This window comes from Danio aesculapii, chromosome 13 (assembly GCF_903798145.1).
Source record: "Danio aesculapii chromosome 13, fDanAes4.1, whole genome shotgun sequence".
NCBI lineage: Eukaryota > Metazoa > Chordata > Actinopteri > Cypriniformes > Danionidae > Danio > Danio aesculapii.
The window spans coordinates 35,441,757-35,465,363 of record NC_079447.1 but is presented as its reverse complement, the minus strand read 5'-3'; the positions used below and the strand labels follow the sequence as shown (position 1 = coordinate 35,465,363).

The 23,607-nt window shown below is 36.4% G+C and overlaps 1 protein-coding gene across 1 annotated transcript in view; it reads right to left on the bottom strand.

Annotated features, from left to right (window-relative positions):
- Positions 1-118: 118 nt before the first annotated feature.
- Positions 119-23,607, bottom strand: part of atrn (attractin) — a 132,033-nt gene continuing 108,544 nt past the window's right edge. The window contains exons 24-26 of the mRNA XM_056471480.1: positions 10,607-10,714; positions 4,222-4,336; positions 119-2,157 (exon numbers count right to left, since the gene is read on the bottom strand). Coding sequence (XP_056327455.1) covers positions 2,033-2,157; positions 4,222-4,336; positions 10,607-10,714 — 348 coding nt within the window. The 3' untranslated portion in view covers positions 119-2,032. The remainder of the gene's footprint in view (positions 2,158-4,221; positions 4,337-10,606; positions 10,715-23,607) is intronic.

Genomic DNA, 23,607 nt, shown 5'->3' with positions numbered 1-23,607 from the left:
CTTTGTAAATCATTCAATAGCAAATCCCTGCCAAAAGGGGTTCATTATATAAATGACAGATGAAAAACTAAACAAAGAACACTGCAATTTCACTCAACATTAGAATAAAGCATTCATCTTCATTTTACCATTTAATTATAGACAAAATGTTCTATGTCATTCTTTATGTACACACATAATTACAAGGTCAGTTTAGATTCTCAGGACTTCTTTTTTTCTTTTCATCCTAAAGTAGGCAGCTAGTTTTAAAGTTTGTTCATGACATTCGCCATCTTACATACAAAAAGAAGCTGCAATGCAGTCACATTTCAAAAGCCTGGGATACTTCACCCGCCAAGTGCAGTAAGTCGCTTAACAGAGACGGCATTCACATTACTGTCCATCACTATGTACAAAAAAACTCGAGTGCACTTGCTGCTACATTATACATATTAACAAACTACAGACTCCGTATCTACAGTATCACTGTATATAGATGGTGCGGTCGGTGTTTGAGGCTTAGCATTGTGAGAGTTAGCTTCCGTCAGAAGGAAGAGAGACCAGCTCCTTTCATTAAACCACTTTGTTTCGTATGCATGACTGCGCTTTTGTTTTCCCTTTTGGGCCCTATCGAATCATGAAATCTCTTTACATTCGCACCTGATGGGTGACGCAGGCCATGAATTTTCCATTGAATTCATGGAGAGATTAATAACATCCTGTTTGGGCTGTCAGTACTAGGTGTTTTGTTCCGGTCTAGCGATCTGCGTCCCTTTATTCATGGCACTCTAAACGCACCAAGAAGCGGCAAACAGGTCATCTGTGCAGTCTCAATGCTGCCGCCCACAAACACACACACGCACACACACACACGCACACACACACACGCACACACACACGCACGCACACACACACACACACACACACACACACACACACACACACACACACACACACACACACACACACACACACACACACACACACACACACACACACACACACACACACACACACACACACACACATACATATGCCAGGATAATGAAAGATGTAATGACTGCACTGCTACACGCTCTTACAACGGTTCAGATTTCATAATGTCACATTTGCTCACTCTATCTCTGACCTTTCCTTTGCATGCGGCAATCCACTCCATATCCTGAAGAATACCCCCGGTATCCGACGCGGCTCCAGGTTTGTGCATTTGTGTATGCAGATAATCCTTTGCCAGCCCAAAATGACATCTGACATTTTGAGAAACCCAAACAAGGTCCTCGCTCGCTCTCATTTCACCCTGCCTGCCTGCAGTCGCCTTTTATTTCTTCCTTTCCCTGAAATGCGCCTGAAAAATGGACTGAGATTTCAGATAAGAGAGTAAAGTAAATGATAAAAGCAGAAATGGAAGAAGCACTGTGATTACGACAACAACATAAAACACTCATGTCTTCAAAAAAGAAGCCAACGTGTGAAAAGAGGGAACTGGAAAGAGGATGAAAGGACACATGAATTTTCTTATTTGAGAAAAGAAAACATGAAAAGAGACGTCACAGATGACCCGCAATGTCAATCGCTTGTAAACATACCTGTCGGATTCCAGTTAGCGCACCAAACATGCACACCAAATTAATAATTAAGAAATAAAAGCAGAAATACACCCGCCATGATTAAAGAGACCCTAAAACACGTCCTGTACTGTATGTGTGCGTGTTATAGCCATGCAGCCTCTGGACGTGTTGTATATGTGTGTGTGTTGCCTTCAATAGAGATGCAGCAGTGCAAGGATTCCTCCTCCTGATTGTAAAAATGGAATAAAATAACAGAAATAAGTTAAATATCATTAAAGTGGCCCAGAATAAGTCCTATCAGTCCGGGCCACGTAGGAGTTCGTTTTCCTGTAGTGTTCTCTCTGAAGACATTCAGTTCCTCCTATCAGAGTCTGCTTGGCTTCATAAACCACGCCCCCTCATCCCTGCTTCTCGCACAAATGTGAGCCAGTCATAAACGTCTCAGTCCTGGCAGGGGTCGGAGGTCAGAGGATGATGGGTAAATGTCAGATGCAGGTGGAAGGCTGTGCTAATGGCTGCTGCTTACGGCTGCGCAAGCCTCCGGACTTCTCCTTATATCCCAGACACATCTGCTGAGAGATGTCCACTAATGCACTCGCCACTGCCAGACCTGAAAGGACACAAGGAGAGAGTTTTTTTTTTTTTTTAACACTGTTACAAGTTATCTTTACTTAACAATTCAATAAAAGTACATCAAGGAACCAATATTATTTAAAAGGAAATCGAAGTTCATCATCACTGACAGAACATGGTACACCTTCAGTACACCAAATCTTATCAAATATTTCAATACAGCAGGAACTTCTAAAATTATAAATGAATTAGCAATCTTGACTTCACCAGAAAGAAAAAGAGAGAGATAATTATTTGATATTATTATTATTATTATATTTTGATATATTAATTTATTTCTTTTTTTGTAATGGTAAAATGATTGTTATAGGCTGCATCCTAAATCGCCTACTACTCGAAAAGGTACTACATTTGAATTTAAATTTACTACATGACCATTAGAAAAGTACAATGTATTGACCTTATTCTGCGATGCGGAAGTGCGCTTCAATTCAGTTGCCTATTGGAGAAATGACTAGGAATAATAAACTACTTGCTCTACAAACAAGTGTGTTCATGACAATACATGAAAAATAGAATAATAAGACTAGTCTTGAACCAAAAAGATTCCAATGGCTGCACCTGCTCGTACGCGGGCTGGGCGATTAATCGAAAAGTAATCAAAATAAACATTCAGAACCTATAATCTATAAAAATTTTCCAGGTCAATATTTTCAATTACTTTCCCGACTTTGTGTGGAGTCACATGACCCCGTTAAGGCTGATTTATACTTAATACACAGGTATGGTGCAGTGCAGCCTTTACACCTCTTTAAAAAAATTACTTACGCAGCGCACATTTGCACTACATTGACAATGATTGGAAGCTGCACCAGAGATGCCTTGAGGTGGCATATTTTCTATTGCAATAAAATTTTTGTTAAAAAAAATTCAAGAAATGCACTGTTTAAAATATTATTTACAAGAGTCATTTTATTTAGAAGAGATGCTGCTTATTTTCTACTTTTGAAAACATTGAAAACATTTTTTTTTAGTTATTTTCAATTTTTTTTAGAAGAAAAATTGCCTTGGTTTCTAGGCAATGTGGGTTTTATTTCAGTTGTTCAATGCTGATGTTCAATAAATACTCGGAAATAGTAGACAGTGTGCGTTTCCTTGAATTATTTTAAAATAGAGTAATGCACCCTTCATTTAAAAATCTCTTACTTGTAATATGTGAGCATATTTACTGTACAAAGCCTGTCAGTGATTTATTAGGGCAGAAAAATAAAATTAAAAAAAATCCCAGCCCTAGTCTATATAGTATGAATGAGAGTAGTATGAATGGAACGCAAATGTACTACCTGCGCCATTTGTCATTATCACATGACCTACCCAAACCAGTCATGTCACGTCACGTCACTTCAAATCAAATCAAATCAAATAAAATCACTTTTATTGTCACATCATCAGAAGCACATGTGCTATGACGAGTGAAAAGCTTAGGCACTGGCTCCAGACAGTGCAAAATACAACGACAGTGCAAAATACTACAACATACAACAACATACTCAAAACAGGACAATGAAAAATTGGCAGTGTTGACAGCGATATGTACAATGAATAGGTGTACACATAGTTGTAGGCAATATTGTTTTAAGTTATTGCTTTAAGTTATTGTTATTGTCTTCCCTCCCATTTATGACTTCTCTCACATGGCATTATGGGATAGAGTAGCAACCATTGGATGCGCACTTCAGAATCTCGCTGGAAGGTCAAAGTATTTCTCACTCACTGTTTTTCGAATACTATGAATTTGAACATACTACTCAACTCACATACTGTTATTAATGTTCTATATGGTAGGAATTATTTGATTTGAGATGCAGTTTTAATGTTTTTTATCATTATGTCATTTGTTGACATATGTTCTATTTAATGTATATATCACAATGCTTTGGCATTATATATGTAACATTTGTCATGCCAATAAACAAGTTTGAATTGAGAGAGAGAGTGGGGGATACTAAGAGGTGTTTCTGACCATCAACATTGGCAGAAAAGAGTGTAAAGACGTTCAACACTTGGTGTGTGGGCCAAATGCATTGGTTTGTAGACCCACCTGACTGTCCTGGAGGAGGAATACCTCCGGGGCCTCTGGGTAATCGAACAAAGATGGAGAGCACTGCTGCTTTATTTCCAAAACAGGGCTCCAGAGCTATAGGCTTAGGCACAGACTGTGAGGGGAAAAAATAGAAGAGAAAAACGTATTTTAAATCAGACGTCCAAAGTACTAAATTCTCCATTTGATACTACAGTTTTCAACATGGCAAATCATTGTATTGCCATTTCTGATTAGGGATGTTCTTTGTCTCTCTAGCATAATTTTCTGTGTGCTTGATTAGACATGTCATGTTTAAATAAATATAAAACTAAAAGACCCAGGAGGTGTATCTTTGGTAGGTCTTTAGATTAGTAGAATAATTCATTCACATTTAATAATTTAGCAAGAAGCTTTAATCCAAAGTGATTTGCAAATGAGGATAAAAGAAACACTTAATGTGATTTAGTACTCTAGCATTTGTTTTTTTCATTAGTTCAAAGAAACAAAAGCAATTTTTTATAAATTAAAACAATTCATTGTGTGAGTGTGTGTGGGTGCATGCGTGTTTAACTGAATAATTACTCTTTTACTGAAAAAAGTATTTATTTTCTTTAAAAAAAATGTTTGAAATGTAAATCTATCTGCATCTACGGTGAAAAAGAAAACTCTGATTGGCTATTCAGTTTAGCAAAGAGTTACATTAAATACAACCAAGACATTAAAGAGACTGAGACTGATTAAAGAGATCAGCTGTTTTCGTTTCTGTCAGCTATGAGTTTAATTAAAGAATTAATAACCTATTATGGTTTAGAACAGGGGTGCTCAAACTCCGGCCGCAATCCTGCATATTTTAGTTCCAACCCCAATTAAACACACCTGAACCAGCTTATCAAGCTCTTTCTAGGTATACAAAAACTTCAAGGCAGGTTTGTTGAAGCAAGTTGGAGCTAAACTATGCAAGACATCGCCCCTCCAGGACAGAGTTTGGACACCCCTGGTTTAAAAGAATGGTTTGTGTAATAAGAGGGATAAAGTACATCCAGGTGGGTGTTTTTGCCGAATAAAGCCCTTTAGTCTTATGCTGCGGTCACACTAGAGTTTGAGGATGCGAAATTCTGTAGTACAGCACTGCGAAAAGAGTCGGGACTAAACAAGATAATTAGACACTTAAAGCGATTGGTCCATATTTCAAAATCTCTGTCCAAGAGGTCATGTTTTGATCTTCAATTGGTCTTACAGTCACGTGATGTGATTTTGCAGGTCAGAGCTCACCAAGCTTGAACTTTGCAATGCAGCCAACTGCGAAACTTGACGCACGAGCTTGCATTTACGGTCTGACGCATTTGCGTGCATATGAATTGAAGTCTATGGGGAAAAAGGTCTTGTGTGACCGCAGCTTTATTAAACAGTCGATTAGCCTGTCGGTGGTTTATTCTGTGATAACAACCTCCTGGATGTACTTTATCCCTATCTTAATGCACCATGAGTTAACATGAGCTAACAATGAACAACTGTATTTTCTTTAACTAATGTAAACAAACGTGAGTAATTAATTTAATATATGCATTGTTCATTGTTGTTCATGTTAGTAAATAGATGAACTAACATTAACTATGTGCTCCGTATTGTTAAGTAATACCGTTGCAGTCTTTGTGGTGTGTTCAAGCACAACTTTTAGGCCAAACACACATAATGCATAGACAGAAAATCGTCATCACTTGATCTTTGTTGTTGGTTTGGCGCGTCAAGGAACAAAAGGGAATTTTGAAGGAAAAACAAGCAATTATACATGCTCTCAAATTGCCATTTTGACATATTCCAAAACATAGAAAACTACTCTGTATTTCAAAGTCCTGCAGTTCAAATAACAGGAAGGCCTTGCATCAAATAGTTAAATACCAGAAACAGTTGTGTGTTTTCCAAGCATTCTATATTTTATGTTAATGCATGTGAAAAGCAGAGCTGACCTTCTGTTCTGGAACACACGCAAAAATCATATTCCAGCTTTGACCCATTTCACACACTCTGCCCTTAGTCTTAAGACTTACATAAACACTCCTTTAAACACAAACACACACACACACACACACGCGCACACACAAACACACACACTTGTTCTTTCCAGCTTAACTGCTGAGTTTCCCCAGTGTGTGCTGTGTGCGTGTGTATAATTGGTATTAGTGCATATGCATCAAAAAGACTGTTCAATGACTTAGTGTTTGTGTGCTTACTGCGGCTCTCGTTCTCTCCTCTGTAGAGCACACTTGCATATTCATTCCTCCTTCTCTCCATATATTCTTCTCTTTAAACCACTTCTTATCCTACCGAGGCCAGTTCACCCCCTCAACTCCTCTATATCGCATGCTCCTCCTCGCACTTTCCCACTGTCAATTCCAAGCAAGCTGTATTTATCTTCCACGCCATACACACCTACTCCCTCCAGCGCACGGACAAAAAAAAAAAAAAAAAGAAGAGAAGAGAAGAAACTCCAAATAAAATTCAATTACAGCCTTTGAGAGCCATGGCGTGAGTATGGAGGGGTGTATTGCTCGACGTATATGTATACGCGTCCATTACGTTTCGGCTCAGGCGATTATCTGAGGCAAGCAGACTGAGAAAAGCAGAAGACAGGTTGTGTTTAATTAACTCTTATAATTAAAAAAAAGGAAAACGAGAGGGAGAGAGCAAAGGTATAGGAGCGTGTCCGAGGCCATACGCCGCAGGATTGAATGCTCTGATGTCCAATCTTCTGTGAACAGCACACTTTGTTTAGTCGTGTTTACTTTACTTTACTTTGACACCCTCTGGGCTCTCATATAAAATTTGAGAGAAATAACTGCATTTATAGCTATTGCGATCAAGGACGGCTGGATTGTAATTACTTTTAAGCCTTGATGGCGAGCGTAGGACATTGATGGAGCAGGATGGAGAACCAAGGAATGGAGCAAATCTAAATTGGATCTTCACTCTAGGGCTGTCATTACATTATTAGGACAACAACACAACAAAAACAGTAATTACAAAACAGCGATTCTTGAAATCAAATACAGTGGTAATACTGTGTAATGCTGTTATTAGTTTGAGGGGTCGGGAGGTCTTGGAGCTGAAGTAAACTGAATTAAACAAAGCTTCATCAAAACTAGATACTGGAAGCGTGGAGGTTTAATGTCGACAGGGAACCACCACAGAGAATCTAAAACAGAGAATGGAGCTGCCTATTTAGACAGCATCTGAGGCGCATTCCCGAAAATCTGTACTGTGGAATAATGTATTCTGGTGTCTGGTATCATCGCATTTATCTTTCATGGAGGAATTTATTGTGGAGACCTATAACAATTTTCATCCAAGATTGTAGATGGAGTTGAAGGGGATATATTTTATTTACAACTTCCAAATCAATACAAATCTTAAATGTATAGTGCCTGGTAAAAACATTGATTTTCCAATTAAATCACTATTTTTTTCCAGCAATCCAGGTATCAATTTTTTGAATATCAAGATCAATCTTTTGCTCTATGTCTCTTTTCAGTGAATACATGAAATATAGTTTGCACGGAAAGCTGAATAGTCTGGCCTCGGTCTTAATATTTAAAAACAGTACCAAAAAAGTTCCATCATTTTCAGCACACTGTTCTGCCATTGCCGAATCAAAGCTGCAGAAGCTTGGTTGTTGTGGGATGTGATGCAATAAAAGGCCTGTGTACCATCAAATACCAGAAACAGGCATATAATCTGACCACTAGTCTCATGGTTCAGTTTCACTACGATTAACATAATTGATTTGGATCAATTCGACATCACAATGTACTTCATCCTCAATATTCAATTTTATCTCCTATGTATAAATTTGGGTCATTAAATACTAGTAGCCAGAAAAATGAACACAATCTTTCATTTTGCTTACTCAAAAAAAAAACTGGCTTGTTGAAGGCATCAAACATCAAAAAGCAATAATAACATGCTCAGAATAGTGTTCCTCTGCTCAGTGAGTGGGAGAGATGAAGCTTTTTACAGTGTGCCCTTAGAAGTGACATGGGGGATCTTGAATTCTACTGTACCTGCAGCGTCAGTGAACTCACAAAGAATCAAAATGTGTGAATGTAGACTTTTAAAATAGTTTTTAAAACAGCATTTTAATTACTTGTCATACCTTCCTCACAGTATGCTACATGGTATGGTTTTCTGACATACTTTAGCAAAACCATGTTAACCAGTTATGGTTTGTTAAAACCGATACCGAATCGTCCTAGTCTGATTCACAATGCACCAAACAAACAATTAATTTTGACACCTCTACTGAACATTGCAGTCCAATTGGTGAATACATTTCAGTTTCCTTTAAGTAAATCAAAAACATACAACATAACCTATGTAGAATGACACCTGAAACGGACTGTGCTGACTTAATTGAAATGTATTGCATACTTCAATTTATTTGGAGCAATTTCAAGCAATATATCAGATTATTATTATTATTATTATTATTATCATTATTATTATTATTATTGTAAACTCAGTCTTATTTCTTGAAGTTGATTTGTAGCAACCCCTAAAAATCTACTTTGCTGTTATTAGTAAGTTATTTAGAGTATTTACAGAAATTATTGTAGCTAGGTTCGGTGGTTTGGGTTTTATTGTGAAATTATGTAAATTAGTTGTTTATTGTAGTTATACTTTACATTTATAATATTTTACATTTAAAATCTAAATAATACCAATTAAATAAAAAGGTATTTTTTAAATACGCAACTTTTTGTGGCACTTTTTATGTATTTGTTCTGTCACTATTTGTGCACTGACACTATTTATAAATGTATATCTGAAAATGGTATTGTTTAAAAAAAGAAAAATATACCCAACACCATTGTAGTGTACTTCAAACTAGAATTGAACACATCAGTGTCATGTATGGCTTTAGAATGAATTGAAATTCAATTATGTGTATTAGATAATTGCATGTTTTTAAAAGAGCAAAAGTCTTGTTTTGTGCATAAGTTCAGCCTTATGCCGAGTTCAGACTGCATGATTTTCAAAGTAGTAGAGTCACATGTTTTCACACTGCATGACTATCTGGGGCAGCGGTTCATCGCTGCTTTGTTTACACTGCAAAATGGATCGGTGACAGGGGGTTTCACACCTCATGCCTTTACAATAGGAAGAATCGTTGACAACTTTGTCTCGGTCTGCAAACTACGTCTCACAACCAAACACACGGGAAAAATGACATGGAAACAATGTGAGGTCAGTATATCTTTTGTTATTAACTACACAATAAGAAAGAAGCCTTTAGTGGGGTAGAAAATGTACTTATTTTGCTCACCTGACTTTGATGGGAATTAGCAATTTCTCTTCAACTATTTTACTTTTTCGACCCAGTTGTGGTATTGCTCAGAAAAAGTAAGAAAAGAAGCCCTTTTAACTTCTCCCCCAACCAGCAGATACCCATACTAGTGGCTGTAGGTAATCGCCAATGTTATTTTCAATCAGAATATATTTCCCATGGCATGATTTGAATCGCAGACAGGTCCAGATATTTAGCATGCCAAATATCTCACGGGTGTCGATGACTCATCGGTGATTCTCTCAGATCGCATCTTTGAAAGTTCACACTGTGTGATCGTTACTCACGTGAATGAGCACCAAATGGCCTGTGATTTCAGGTATTTGTCGCCAATTTTTCAAAACCTGTCAGTGAGTCAAAATCGGGGCTAAAATCATGCAGTCTGACAAAACAGGCATAAGACAAAACAGAACATGAACATGTGAAGTCAACTTTTAGCTTAAAGGTGCACGTCTACATAGTCAAATACATGCAAAAATGTGTCAAAATACAGCGTTTAGTGATTATTCAAATAAACCCTTGAGAGTTGAGAATAAAAGTGTATGTGTGACAAATAAGATCAGTGTGGCTCTTATAGTGTGCTTAAAATTAATTAAACAACACAAGCGAGGACAAAATGACGTGTTTGACTGACAACAACAATTGTTACAGTGCACAGACTACGCTTAAAGCACAATTTGTTTTTATTTTATTTTAAGTAATTTTTTAAGATTTACTTTTTTAGATACCCATCCTGCTGTGGTGTTAAGCATTGTGAAATTTCATGATCTCTGAAATTTATAGGTGTATTATACTGTCTATGTTTTTTTTTCCCATTCATACTTGAGCAGCCCTAGTTCTGAGAGAGTTTAGTGTCTATTTAATGGTCCAAACGGCATTCTATCAGGTTGCCGTCTTGGAAAGTGTTTGCTTATGTAAACAGCGTACAGTGATGCAGCTCACTGGGCTTTGGAACGGAGCCAGTGACTCAGCTTTCAGTTCATTCCCAACATTAACATATGCAGCAACTGCACTCCCTCTCAAAAGCAGCTCTGATGTCATCACACGAAAGGTCACGCTAACCTTCACGTTTCCTCCAATCAGGTCCGGCGGCTCCTCGTCCGTCTCCAATGCCACGTTGATGGTGGCAAACGGTCGGCTGGCCATCTGCTGCATTTCTCGCAGGAGTTGCTGGGGAAGAGAAGAAGAAGATTATCCAACAGTGTTACATTCACACACACACGCACACGCATACGCACGCACGCACGCACGCACACACACACACACACACACACACACACACACACACACACACACACACACACACACACACACACACACACACACACACACACACACACACGCACACGGCTCTGTGTGCTACTTAAACCCAGATCAATATAAAGGTGACGTTTGAAACGGCCTAACTTGAAAGAGATGCAGGCTGAATGCAAAAGAGAGAAGGCCAGATTGAAACAAGCTTGCGAGCGCATAAACACATAAAAGGACCATCTAAGAGAAGTCAAACAAGGGGGAACTGTATATCTGCACAGCCTTTTAACTGTCAGAGACGGAGAGAGAGCGGAGCGGGAACAGATCAAACACTCGTTAAGCATAATTGATGCCGCTCCTTGCTTATATCAGACCGGGGGAGGGGGGGGGATACAAATAAATGGGCACAAATCATCCAATAGAGGAGAAAAAAAATGAAAACATTATATGCAGGTATGGAGCATCTGATAAGTGTCTGTATTAAAATTTCAAGGGCTGTGCTTAAAGTGCTGTTTTATTCTGAAAGACATCTTTGAACGTCTGTCAACCAATGGGAGACTCGAACCTCCATCATTTATTGTGAGTGTGAGTTTTTGCATGTTAAAAAATAAATTCAACCTCATGTTGTCAACCATATTGACACACTGCCTTTGAAACTTTTGTCTGTCATAAAAATTCGAATCGGGTTCTTTTTTTTCCCGTTTTTTTGCATCAGAAAAAGCAATTTGAGAGGTGTTTGACAGTTCAGAGCCACTGTACAAGCAAAAGGTAAAAGGCAAAATACCGTCACTTGAGCCACAGATAACTTTATGACAAACACAGCACATAATATAAGACAGAATGTAGTGGACATCTGAGAACCTCATGCTGGATTCAGTGACTAGTGCACCTTTGCCCTGCTGCTGTTTGGTATATACAATGTATCAAAACTAAACTGAATTCCTGAAATAAACTTTGCATTTGCGTATAATCCAGCACAGATTTTTAAAAATGAGCTGAACTCTCCATCTCTATGCAGTATTGGATGAACACTTTGTCGCAGATTCCTTTATTTTTCTACTTTGTAGAAGAGAGAGGAGAATAACGCATCACTGCTTGAACTGATATCGAAATGTTTTGCGTTTTTTTTCTCCCAGAATGGATTAATTAATACGCATCAGCCTCAGTGTGCAAGGTTTGTGTACGTGACAAATTTTTCTCATTTGAATACGAAAAAAAACGCATACGAAATTTATGACTTCAGTGTGCAAAGACCTTAAGACTGTTGAAATAAAATACAAAGTTTCAGTATTTTTTTAAATATTCATTGTTGTATTATGATGTATAGAATGGTGTTTGACAATAAATAGCGAAAGCTTAAGGAAAGATTGTAAATGTGGATCCAGCAAATAACAGACTGAACTGAAATAACTAAGGTCATTAAATCAAATAATTCATCCAACAATTCAAAATGTAAACAGCCTTTTTGTAAAATAATACAAATCTGAAGATGATTCTTCCATTAATCCACCAAATGTAAAAAGGTGAATTCATAATAATAATAATAAAATTAAAAGGACCTGTTACGCAAAAATCACTTTTCTAAGAAGTTTAAGCAGTTGTATGGCAATATGGCCATCTTCTAAAGGTATAAAAATAATGTTTTTTATAATCACACTTGATCAAAACATTTTGCAGAAACACTTCGATCCACATTCTCCCTTTGTACAATTCAGAGGGGGAAAGCCCCGCCCATTAGTGACGATCTCTTGCTCATTAGCATAGACAGCCTTAAGTGAGAAGCAGCCATCTGCTATTAGAGTTTCACCTGCCAAAGATCATGTCAGTGACTTAGATGCATTATAAATGTTGAGTTTTAGGATAAACAAATGAACACCAGCCTCCATAGACTTTTTTTCAGTTTTTCCACAGATAACGTCAGTCCTGTTTTGCATCTGCTGCTATGTCGACACATAGATTTTTTTGCTAGATCAGATATGGTTGTGGCCGGAAGTTAACGAAAATGCTTTATATTATTTATTAAAATTTCCATTAGTTGTATTTTATTAACGTCTACCCCCAACCCAACCCTAAACCCAATCGTCACAGTGATGTAAAAACAGTAGTTGTACAGAGTATTATTTATTTTATCTATTAAATTATCTAGCAAATTGTATTTTTTATGTCTACTCCTACCCTAAACAATAATTTAAAAAGATGAATTATTGTAAACAGTGTCATAAAATTTTGGACCAGTCGTGTATCCTATCTAGACTTTAGCATGTTTGTAGCTCTGGGAGGAACAATCTCATTTAAATTTGAAGTGACAGTGACCAAAACGGCACAATTTGGATCAAAACGCGTGAAAGGGGTAGTTTCAAGAGTTATAAACAATAATTTGTGTGATATGTATTTTGAACCAACACTTCACATACACACTCTCTGGATATCAGAGACTTATTTTACATCTTGTAAAAAAATGTCAAAAAAGGTTCCCTTTAATAATAATGATGGTGGTAATTTAAATCAGTACATGTGCCTCTGTGTGTGAAAGAGCAAGATGATAGATGGAGAAAGATAAGAGCAAAACAAGCTTCTTCAACAGCACTCGACTCAATTAGAAATCTCCACCGCCTGACTGCCATCCCTCTCCACAGGAGCCACAAGTCATTTAATCAAGTGTGTGTGTTGTGTATCTGTCCATCCATGTTCGACTATGCAGCCCAACACACAACAGAAAATCTTATAAAGAGGAGAGCGAAAAGGAGAGTGGGAGAGAGAGAGAGAACGCAAACGCTCCGGGGAGCAGAGCAACTGTCACACACGCGGTCCCACTGCAGCACATCAAAGTGCATATTTACTGATGTGTGCTTTAAACTACCGTCAGGAATATAAGGAATATCCAAAGAGACAGAGCAGAGGGGTAAAGATGGATGTGCCGAGCTGAGAAAAGAGAGAGATCTTTCAATCAACCTTCAGGAGAGCAGCAGTGCTGAATCAGATGCTGAGGTGTAGTCATGCTGAATACTGATCTGAGATGAAACACCAGCACACACTGATATCAATGCTCAGTGTCTTTCTTACAGCTTGTCTGCATGGGTGGCTTTAGAGGCGTTTGAGCCACTTGTCAGCTGGTCAAACTACAAGATGGGATGGTTTACGCTGTGACGACAAAAAAAAAAAAAAAAAAAAAAAAAAAAAAAAAGGTAAAAAAATTGTTACGGTAAAAAAGGCAGCTGTGGATGGCAGAATTTTAACTTTAAAACTATGTTAAAACGTAAAATAATTTTTAAAAATTACGTAAACCACTGTATTTCATTAAAATATAGTGTTAAAACACCAGTCTTGAAGTACTAACATCTACACATCATATGTTTTGTTGCACAGACTGTGAAACAACATTATGGTAAACAGACAAACAATAAAATAAACATTTTTATCATCTTTAGATGTATAATAAAACTGTAATGCACATAACTGATGGGAATAACTTAACTACAGTAATGTCAACAAAGAGCATGAAAAGTGAAGTGTCAAGCAGGTAATTGCATGAAAATTTATTTACGGTTATTTTACTTACTAACCAGGTTACAGATTTTTACTCTAGCATTTTTTAAGTAAAAAATGGCAAAGATTTCTGCATTTGAAATAAAGTTCACTCAAAAATGGAAGTTTACTTGTGATTTATTCATCTTTAAATGCAGCCAAACCTGGTGTGATTTCTATTTTTGTACGAGCTTGTAAGTGATGTTTTCCCTGATCAGGAGAAACCGATTGTGAATCATTGGCAGTCGTATGGTTATTGTTTGTACCATGTGAGACAACTTCTCATCAAAGTGCCTCATATTGTGAAGTGTATGTGAATTTGTAAAGTACAGTATGGTTAAACAGGTCAATCTGTCAATTTATCCTAAGTTGATCAATAAGGAAGACAAAGTTGATGAACATCAGGCACTGTATGATGTGTCATGCATGACATGATGGTTTACACTGGACAAGGCTTTATAATTAACACATGTGGTGACCATGAGTGCTGGTTTCCAGTTGCTGAAAAACCTGTATGTGTTGTGTGGCAAACATTCATGGTTCACAATTGTTATGAGAGAGAAGTAATCAAAGAAATTCTTCCGTAATTTTTTTGTCAGGACCAGACCAAAATCATGCTGTATATAAATTTTTTTTTTGTATTGACCTTATTCTTCAATGCGGAAGTGCGCGCGTTTTTTGTGATTGTTTTAGAACTTCCGATACAGTTGTCTATGGGAGAAATGACTAGGAATAATAAATGGCAAAAAACGGTCAAACTACTTACTCTACAAACAAGTGTTTGCATTACAATACAGACAAAGTAAGATAATATAATAAGAAAATATCAGTTTGCAACACCAAGCAGCAAAACGAGCTGTTTTTAACGGTTAAAAATGAATGGAAGTGAATGAGACCGGAAGTTTCGAGCCAAAATGATTCGCCCACTCGTACGCGGAGAAGGTGAATAGCGCTTTACAATAATTTCTGTTTAAAAGCAGCTTTACAAAAGGTGCACATTATTGCATATCAAATATAAGTTATTAGATACAGACATACCTGCGATTTTATAGCATACAGGTGATGTCTATGGGTACATGTTTAATGTAGTGTATTTGCGTATTAAGTGTATGTGTTGTCCTCAAAGTCCTCGAAGGACGACATCATCTTTTCATACGTGTTGTACTTCACATGTGTTGCTACATTTACGCATCACTGAGCCAAAACAATTTTCACATATACTTACTCATATTCTTCAAACCATGTATACTTGCCTTTAAGGCATTTACGATGTAGAACACTTTTCTCTTGGCAGAACACACAAAAAAAAAAAGTTGAAGCCATCTTCTTTGCGGTTTTAAAAAAAAAATTCCTGTCAGCCTTCACTCAAAGACACACGCACGCACGCACGCACGCACACACACACACACACGCACACACGCACACACGCACACACGCACACACACACACACACACAAACAACACATTCAGGCAAAACTAAATTAATATTCTATTAAGTCTAATGAAGCAAAACTATCAGTATGTGCAAGACCTGGAACTTTAGTTAGAACAATATTAAATTTAAGCCACCATAGTGTTCATGACACTTTTTGAAATAAGCTTCGGATACATAACGAGGGATAAAACAATGTTTATCTGTGAAAAAGTCAATAATCCTGTTAATATCACATTTTAAATGTTCTAAAAGCACTCATGACCATTTGCTGAGGCTTTTGATTAAACACAATAATGTTCTTGCGCTGTCTCAATGTATCAACACGAGCTACTTTTAATTTTATTTTTTACTTGAAATTCAACGCTACCAGCACTTTGAAAGTTATGAAACAACAGGTATACATATTTTCAGATAGAAATTCATAAAAATTATTTATGTTTTATCAATTTTCTACAGGAAAATAAGGTCACTAATCTCTTGTACGGTCTGAAAATGAGTAAATTAGAAGCAAATGTTATTTTTGGGTAAAGTCTCTCTCTAAACCAGCAAAACTCAGCAGTGTTTTCAACATTGTTGTCTGGTTTTGTTTCATCACACAGATTTCTGTTTAGGTTGTGTACAGGCAGGCAGCAAAAATCAATGATTTTGGTGTATCAGACTCAAAGCTCTTTGTAGTATGGTTTGTAAAGATTACAAACCGATCTAAACAAGGGCTGCAACAACTAATCAATAAAATCTATAATGAAATTCATTGAAAACAAATCAGATTATCAGACCGGTACACAGTGCACATAAAATGGCAGTCACATCACTTTATTCTTCTGAATAATGCATTTCTATAGTCAAAACACATCTGAAGCTTAACAGAAGATAACTGAGAGCATGAACCTAGTTTTCCTAAACATAAAAAAATGCTTTATATTAATTCATACAAGATGTATGACTATAGTTAAACAACTCTGGGCTGTTTAAAGAATTTAATGCAGGTTTTCAACATTATGTAGCTTATGTTTTAAAATAGGGCTGCACAATATTGAAACAATCTGATATTTTATATTTCTGCGATGAATATTTAAATATGAATACAGTTTCACAAGCAGTCGCAGATTTAGACATGGGCAATATACTGTAGGTGATCGCCCAGGGCGGCATTTTGCTGAGGGCGGCATGGGGAGATGGTTTAAAAAAAAAAAAAAAAAAAAAAAAAAAAAAACATGTCCTAGTAAAAATCACTTTGTTATGCTTCCAAACATCATCATTTAACTCTCTTGAAATGCTCTTAAAAATGCTCTTGGTCTTAAAAACAAATGATAAACATTTACTCTGGTTATGGTTAAACTTAGCAGTGACAAATCACATGTATTCTGTGGCTTCTGATCAACTATAATTCAAACTCAATATTGCATTTCAGAGGATGTGAATATTGGTGATGTGCACTTTGCAATGTTAATTCTAAAACAATATATTGTGCAGCGCTACTTTAAAATTACTTAAATCCTTATCCATAAATGCAGAGAGTCAAGTGTTTGTTCCCACTAACTTGACTAGTACACATAATTATTCACATCTAACCGATTGAACATATCTATTAAGCTGAATTAAGATGGAACATAAAATAAAGATGCAGTCACCAGTGACCTAGCCTAAATCTGCACCAAATCAATGTGTGGTTTAAAAACTTCTGACGTTTTTGTAATCTGATGTCCTATAGACATCAAATATAATGGATGTTCAACACACCATCTGAACAAACTGATCTGATTTGGCTACTTTTTACAAGTCAGTCTTGAAGATTGGACTTGGAATTGGAAGCACTGTGAACAGTCTTATAGATTGATGGTTAACTGTCATGTGGGTGAAAAAAAAAAGGGAATCCTTTAAGGGAGCTCTGAGACTGGATGGGAAAACAATAGAGTTATATTCATCTCAGATATGTAATTGTCCCATAAAAAAAACAAAAAACAAGAAAGTTTAAGAAAAAGGCTACAACAAGCAGGAGCAAATGTGACAGAGAACAGGAGGGAGCCGACCAGCCATGCAGAGATAAACCTGGGCCACTGTGAGAGATTAATGCAGGAATATAATCCCCCAAATGAGCCGTAATCCTACTGCCTAATTATTCCCACAAGCCCCTGAGACCACAGATCAGTGGAATTAATATCAGTGCCTTGCAGCCGGCAGAAAGAGAGAACACAGAGAACGAAAAGAGACATGTGTCTCACATGCCAAATCATTCAGACATTCAATTCGTGAGTTCTGTTTTTCAATAATTCACAACAAGCATTGAGCAAACAAGCAAAGAGGAGCGTTTGATCTGAAACGCTGCGCTTCACAGACACATTTTCAGTAAAGACAGAAATAGCAAAGTGTCTGTATACTGTATGATTCACAGCTACAGAATGAGTTGCTTCTCTTTTTGTACAAAATAAATGAATAAATAAACAATCTACAGTCTGTCCATGTAGAGCTTTTCTAACTTTTGACCCATGAATTTCTCTCAAAAAAATGAATAGACTATGATTTTATATAAAATGGAGACAATGACAAGAGAGATCTGGTTAATGAAAAATGTTACAGACACTGTAGAAAAACTTATTTTCACTTGAGATTTCAAAGACCTTTCTGTGATTTTTCTTGGACTTTTCAAGCCCCTGAAATCGCCATTTTAAATTTCTCTGATATTCCAGACATTTTGTGACCCTTGTGAAGCCTGATTTGTGTACATGACCCTGTCAACTGAATAATCCACTAACCATTGATTTGGCTCTCTTTAGGCGATTAAAAAAATCTGATTATTGCTTCTAAAATAAGAGTTCTGAATGCCATATCAGACTGACAATGCAAGACTGTGTAAGCTTTGCCTTTCCAAAAAAAAATTTATATACAAAAACACTGGGTCAATGAGCTTTTAAGAAGGAATTACCTTACAAGTTAGAACTGCATAATACAGTATATCACTTCAACTTTGCGATACATGAGCCACACTGCAGAATATGCACTTTCAGGTGCATTTAAGATGGAGTATAACATGGGGTTTCATTCTATCATAAAGTAAACATTTTCAAAGTTTAAGAAACAAAAAAAGAGAAAAAAATATCCTGAATTGAATTAGGCGGGTTTTCATCGAGATTTTAGAGTCGCCTACTGTAGTATTGATAACCCAGTAACCAACAGTAAACAAGTCGAGCATAATGAGACTAATCAAGACTAATCATGTGGATGTAATGTTCGCTGCATCAGAGTTTATTTGGCAAATGCAATTCCACTTTCCATTACATTTCGATTAGTCCGAAACTACCTCAAGCAAAAGTAAAATCTTTTTTGTTTTAATTCAAAATTTGTAGACTACCGGCCACTTTATTAGGTACACCTGTCCAACTGCTAGTTAAGGCAAATTTGTAATCAGCCAATCACACGGCAGCAACTCGATGCATTAAGGCATGCACACATGGTCAAACTGAGCATCAGAATGGGGAAGAAAGGTGATTTAAGTGACTGAATGGGGCATGATTGTTGGTGCCAGACTGGTTGGTCTGAGTATTTCAGAAACTGCTGATCTGTTGGGATTTTCACACACAACCATCTCTAGGGTTTACAGAGAAAAGGTATAAAAAAGAGAAAATATTCAGTGAGCCTCAGTTCTGTGGGCGCAAATGCCTTGTTGATGCCAGAGGTCAGAGGAGAATGGCCAGACTGGTTCGAGCTGATAGAAAGGCAACAGTAACTCAAATAACCACTCGTTACACTCGAAGTATGCAGAAGAGCATCTCTAAGCACACATGTCGAACCTTGAGGCGGATGGGCTACAGCAGCAGAAGACCACACTGGTTGTCACTCCTGTCAGCTAAGAACAGGAAACTGAGGCTACAATTCACACTGACTCACAAAAATTAGACAATAGAAGATTAAAAAAATCGTTGCCTAATCTGATGAGTCTCAATATCTGCTGCGACATTCAGATGGTAGGGTTAGAATTTGGCGTCAACAACATGAAAGCATGGATCCATCCTGCCTTGTTTCAACGGTTTAGGCTAGTGGTGGTGGTGTAATGGTGTGGGGGATATTTTCTTGGCACACTTTGGGCCCAGTAATACCAATTGTGCATCATGTCAACACCACAGGCTACCTGAGTATTGTTGCTGACCATGTCCATCCCTTTATGACCACAGTGTCATAAAGTGTCACACTTCTGATGGCTACATCCAGAGGGATAACGTGCCATGTCATAAAGCACAAACCATCTCAGACTAGTTTCTTGAACATGACAATGAGTTCACTGTACTCAAATCTGAAAACATATCTCAATCCAATCGAGTACCTTTGGGATTTGGTGGAACGAGCGATTCGCATCATGGATGTGCACCAGACAAATCTGCAGCAACTGTGTGATGCTTTCATGTCATTATGGAGCAAAATCTCTGAAGATTATTTCCAGTACCTTGTGCAATCTATGCCACAAAAGATTAAGGCAGTTCTGAAGGCAAAAATGGGTCCAACCCGGTATTAGTAAGATGCACCTAAAAAAGTGGCCGGTGAGTGTAAATCTACTGAATACTCTATGTGTGTAAGCGTCATGTAGCACATGAAAAGCTACAAAACTGTTACACATCATTTTTACCCTAACAATGAGAACACTGATTAAGTTGACTGCATGGGTATAATCCAAACGCACTGTAGATCTACGGTGACACGTTAACAATTTTTTTGAGACAAAAAGACACTATTGCAGAAGTCACTTTCAAAACACTTTAAAGTTGCTCAAAGTAGCAAATTTACCAATCACTAATATTAGTAGAATCAAAACTGCAAAAAATACTAAGTCAGACAGATTAAGAGCTGTTTGTGCAATACAAGTGTGCGAAACATCCTTCAAAAAAAAAAAAAAAACATGAGCACCCTCAGCTGAAGCTTTAAAAATAGGATACTGGTGAAACAGAACTGACAAACTCAAGTGTGCATTTGTGTTTTCGCTCTGGAGAGCATCAAAGGTTTCCATTTACCATTTGTTTTGAAGTGTTTAAGAAAGTCAATTCGCTGTTCAAAACGCCAGAAGTACAGAGTTCAGCATATTCGTGAATCCTCTATTATACCAAACAATGCTAATAACAGACTTACTATACAAACACCCGAAGAATGACAACTTTTAATTGATTTTAAAAGGAAGCAAACATTCTAAGCTAAATGAAGACTTTGAAATTCAGAATTTGAATACATTTTCTTTACACCAATGACCACTACTTGCTCATCTGACTGTATCCCTTCTTTGTCAGAGGCAAACACCACAAAAAAGGTAAGAAATACATTAAATATAAGGGAAATTAATGGTTGAATGCTATAAGATACTTAATAATGATAAAGATTCCATAATGAAGATGAATGTACACTTTGTATTTAATTGATGTGTTTCCCTTGTATTGCACATGCATAGACTTAAAATCAGCCACTGTTAGCAGTTGCATGAACTTCTTAAGGATTAATAGTTTGAGTTATATACTCTAGCTGCATTTTATTAATGTAATTCATTTATTTATTTTTCATTTTGATTATATACTGGTTGTATACAATGTTTATATGCACATGCACACACACAAACATATTTTCTTTAAACTTCCAAGGAAAGAAAGAAAGAAAGAAAGAAAGAAAGAAAGAAAGAAAGAAAGAAAGAAAGAAAGAAAGAAAGAAAGAAAGAAAAAAAGCAATCAATGAATATCAATTAATTTTGATTGAACAGGTTTGACAGATTTAGTAAAAAAGTAAATTATGCTTAGTTCATACAGTCAAGAATGTGTTTTAATAAAGGCAAATATTATACATAATAAAAATTGTGGAATGATACACATAATAAAAATGGTCATAAAATAGGTTTTTCAAACTATTTTAGATTTTTTTTAATTTTACACAAAAGAAAATATAAGTAAGCTGGAACATTGACTACCATAGCATTTGTTTTTCCTACAATTTCTGTCAATGGAAACATTCTTCAAAATATCTTCTTTTGTAAAACAAACAAAAGAAAAGCTTTTTAATAGCTTATTTGTCAAGGTTGAGTGAATGATGACAGAATTTAAATGTTTGGGTGAACTTTCTCTTTAAGCCTTAGGTCCTCAAGTATTGTCTGTGTTGTCACTGTTTAATATCAACATCACTGGTTGCCACTGGCTAATTTGAAAGAAAAATCTATGAACCACAATTAGATAACAAGCAATCAAACCCTTTTTGGACATGAGTGTATTTAGTTTAGAGCTGTTTTGTCAAATACTTCGGCCACACATGCTCTCCGCATTGCCAATATTGAAGTCTCAGCTTTCGTAGCTAATGAGCAATAACACTAGCTATTAACAGCCTGACTTTGGTGGCCGATTAGTAGCCAGCATAATGAAAGTATGACCAAATGCATTCAGAAACAACAACGTTCAATTCTACTTGTGGAAAGGAAATTCTTTGACATCTGGTCTGGAGTTTATAACATTTGTGAAACCTTAAAATAGTCTGGCATTTGTTTTTCTTTAGTCCATTCATTAAAATTCGATTTGCTTGGGCTAAATGTTGGTGGGACTGGTGTACAACCCAACGTATGGTGTCAAATTTCTTATTACTGAAATTATATTCATATGCCCATCTTAATTATTATTTACAAATATTATTAGTATTCATGAGACAACATTACCCATAACACATTGCTCATTGAAAGTGAATACAATAACAACCAAAACACAGGTTAAAAAGGTTAAACAAAGACAAACATTGCTAATTTAAAAGACTGACGGTCAAGTAGAGATGATCAAGTAAAGAGGTTTGAATAATTTGAACTTAATATCTACTCAGATAATAAACATTTAATCAAATGTTATCTGCATTACAGTTCACGTGTAATTTTCCTACGAAGATACGTTTGGACAAACTTTTAAAAGAATCATAAAGCAAAGATCTGTTTGCATGAAAGACCCATGAGAATGGTAGATTAATTTGTTACTTTATTTCCAAAATAAATGTTATATAAAAAGAAATGTGGATAATGCTAATAGTATCAAGTCTATAAACAGGGAAGTTACTGTAAATAATCATGAGAGGGTTTGTTTAAGACACAGTAATGATGTAGTATTTGTCCCAAAGTGTTGTACTTTTCTGTTACATACCCAAAAGTATGCACTTTTTCTTAGGCTATACTATAAGGTGGTGAAGTTAGTTGATTACATTTTTGTTGGACTGTTTTTAGTCCACAGGACTTGGATGATGGTGTGTACTGGGGTGTCTGTGTACCCTAAGCAAAGGCCTTCCTTAAGTTTTGCATATGCATTGAATTTGGGATGCTCTAAAAACTGAAATAACACCTTTAAAGCATAAAAAGAGTTTCTTAAAAGTTGTACATTGAGAATGTGTTTTAAAGATTCACACCTTAAAGGGTAAACTACTTTTTAAAGGGTAAACACCTTAAAGGGTAAACTAAAATGCTTTTTTCTTCCAAAAAGTCTAAATCAGGAGTAAATTCTGAGTGAAAGTGTAATTAATTAAAATCTAGCCATAGAATCTAGCCAAAATTCTACTACAAAGTAAAATTAAAGGAAAAAAGAACAGTTTGAATTGGACTTAAAGGGATAACAAATTGAAAATGACCTCATCATTTATCTTGTGATTTTAAATTCTGTCAAACAATTTTTTTTTTTTTTTGGAAAAATGCTGGTTGATGACACCTATTGACTTCCATAGTACAAATTAAAACCTATGGAAGTCAACGGGAGCCAGCTATTAGCATTTTCCAAAATATGTGCTTTTGAGTTCTAAACTGAGTTTATGATGTTCAATTTATTATGATCTGGGAAGTTTATATCATTTTGTTTTTTATATCATTTCA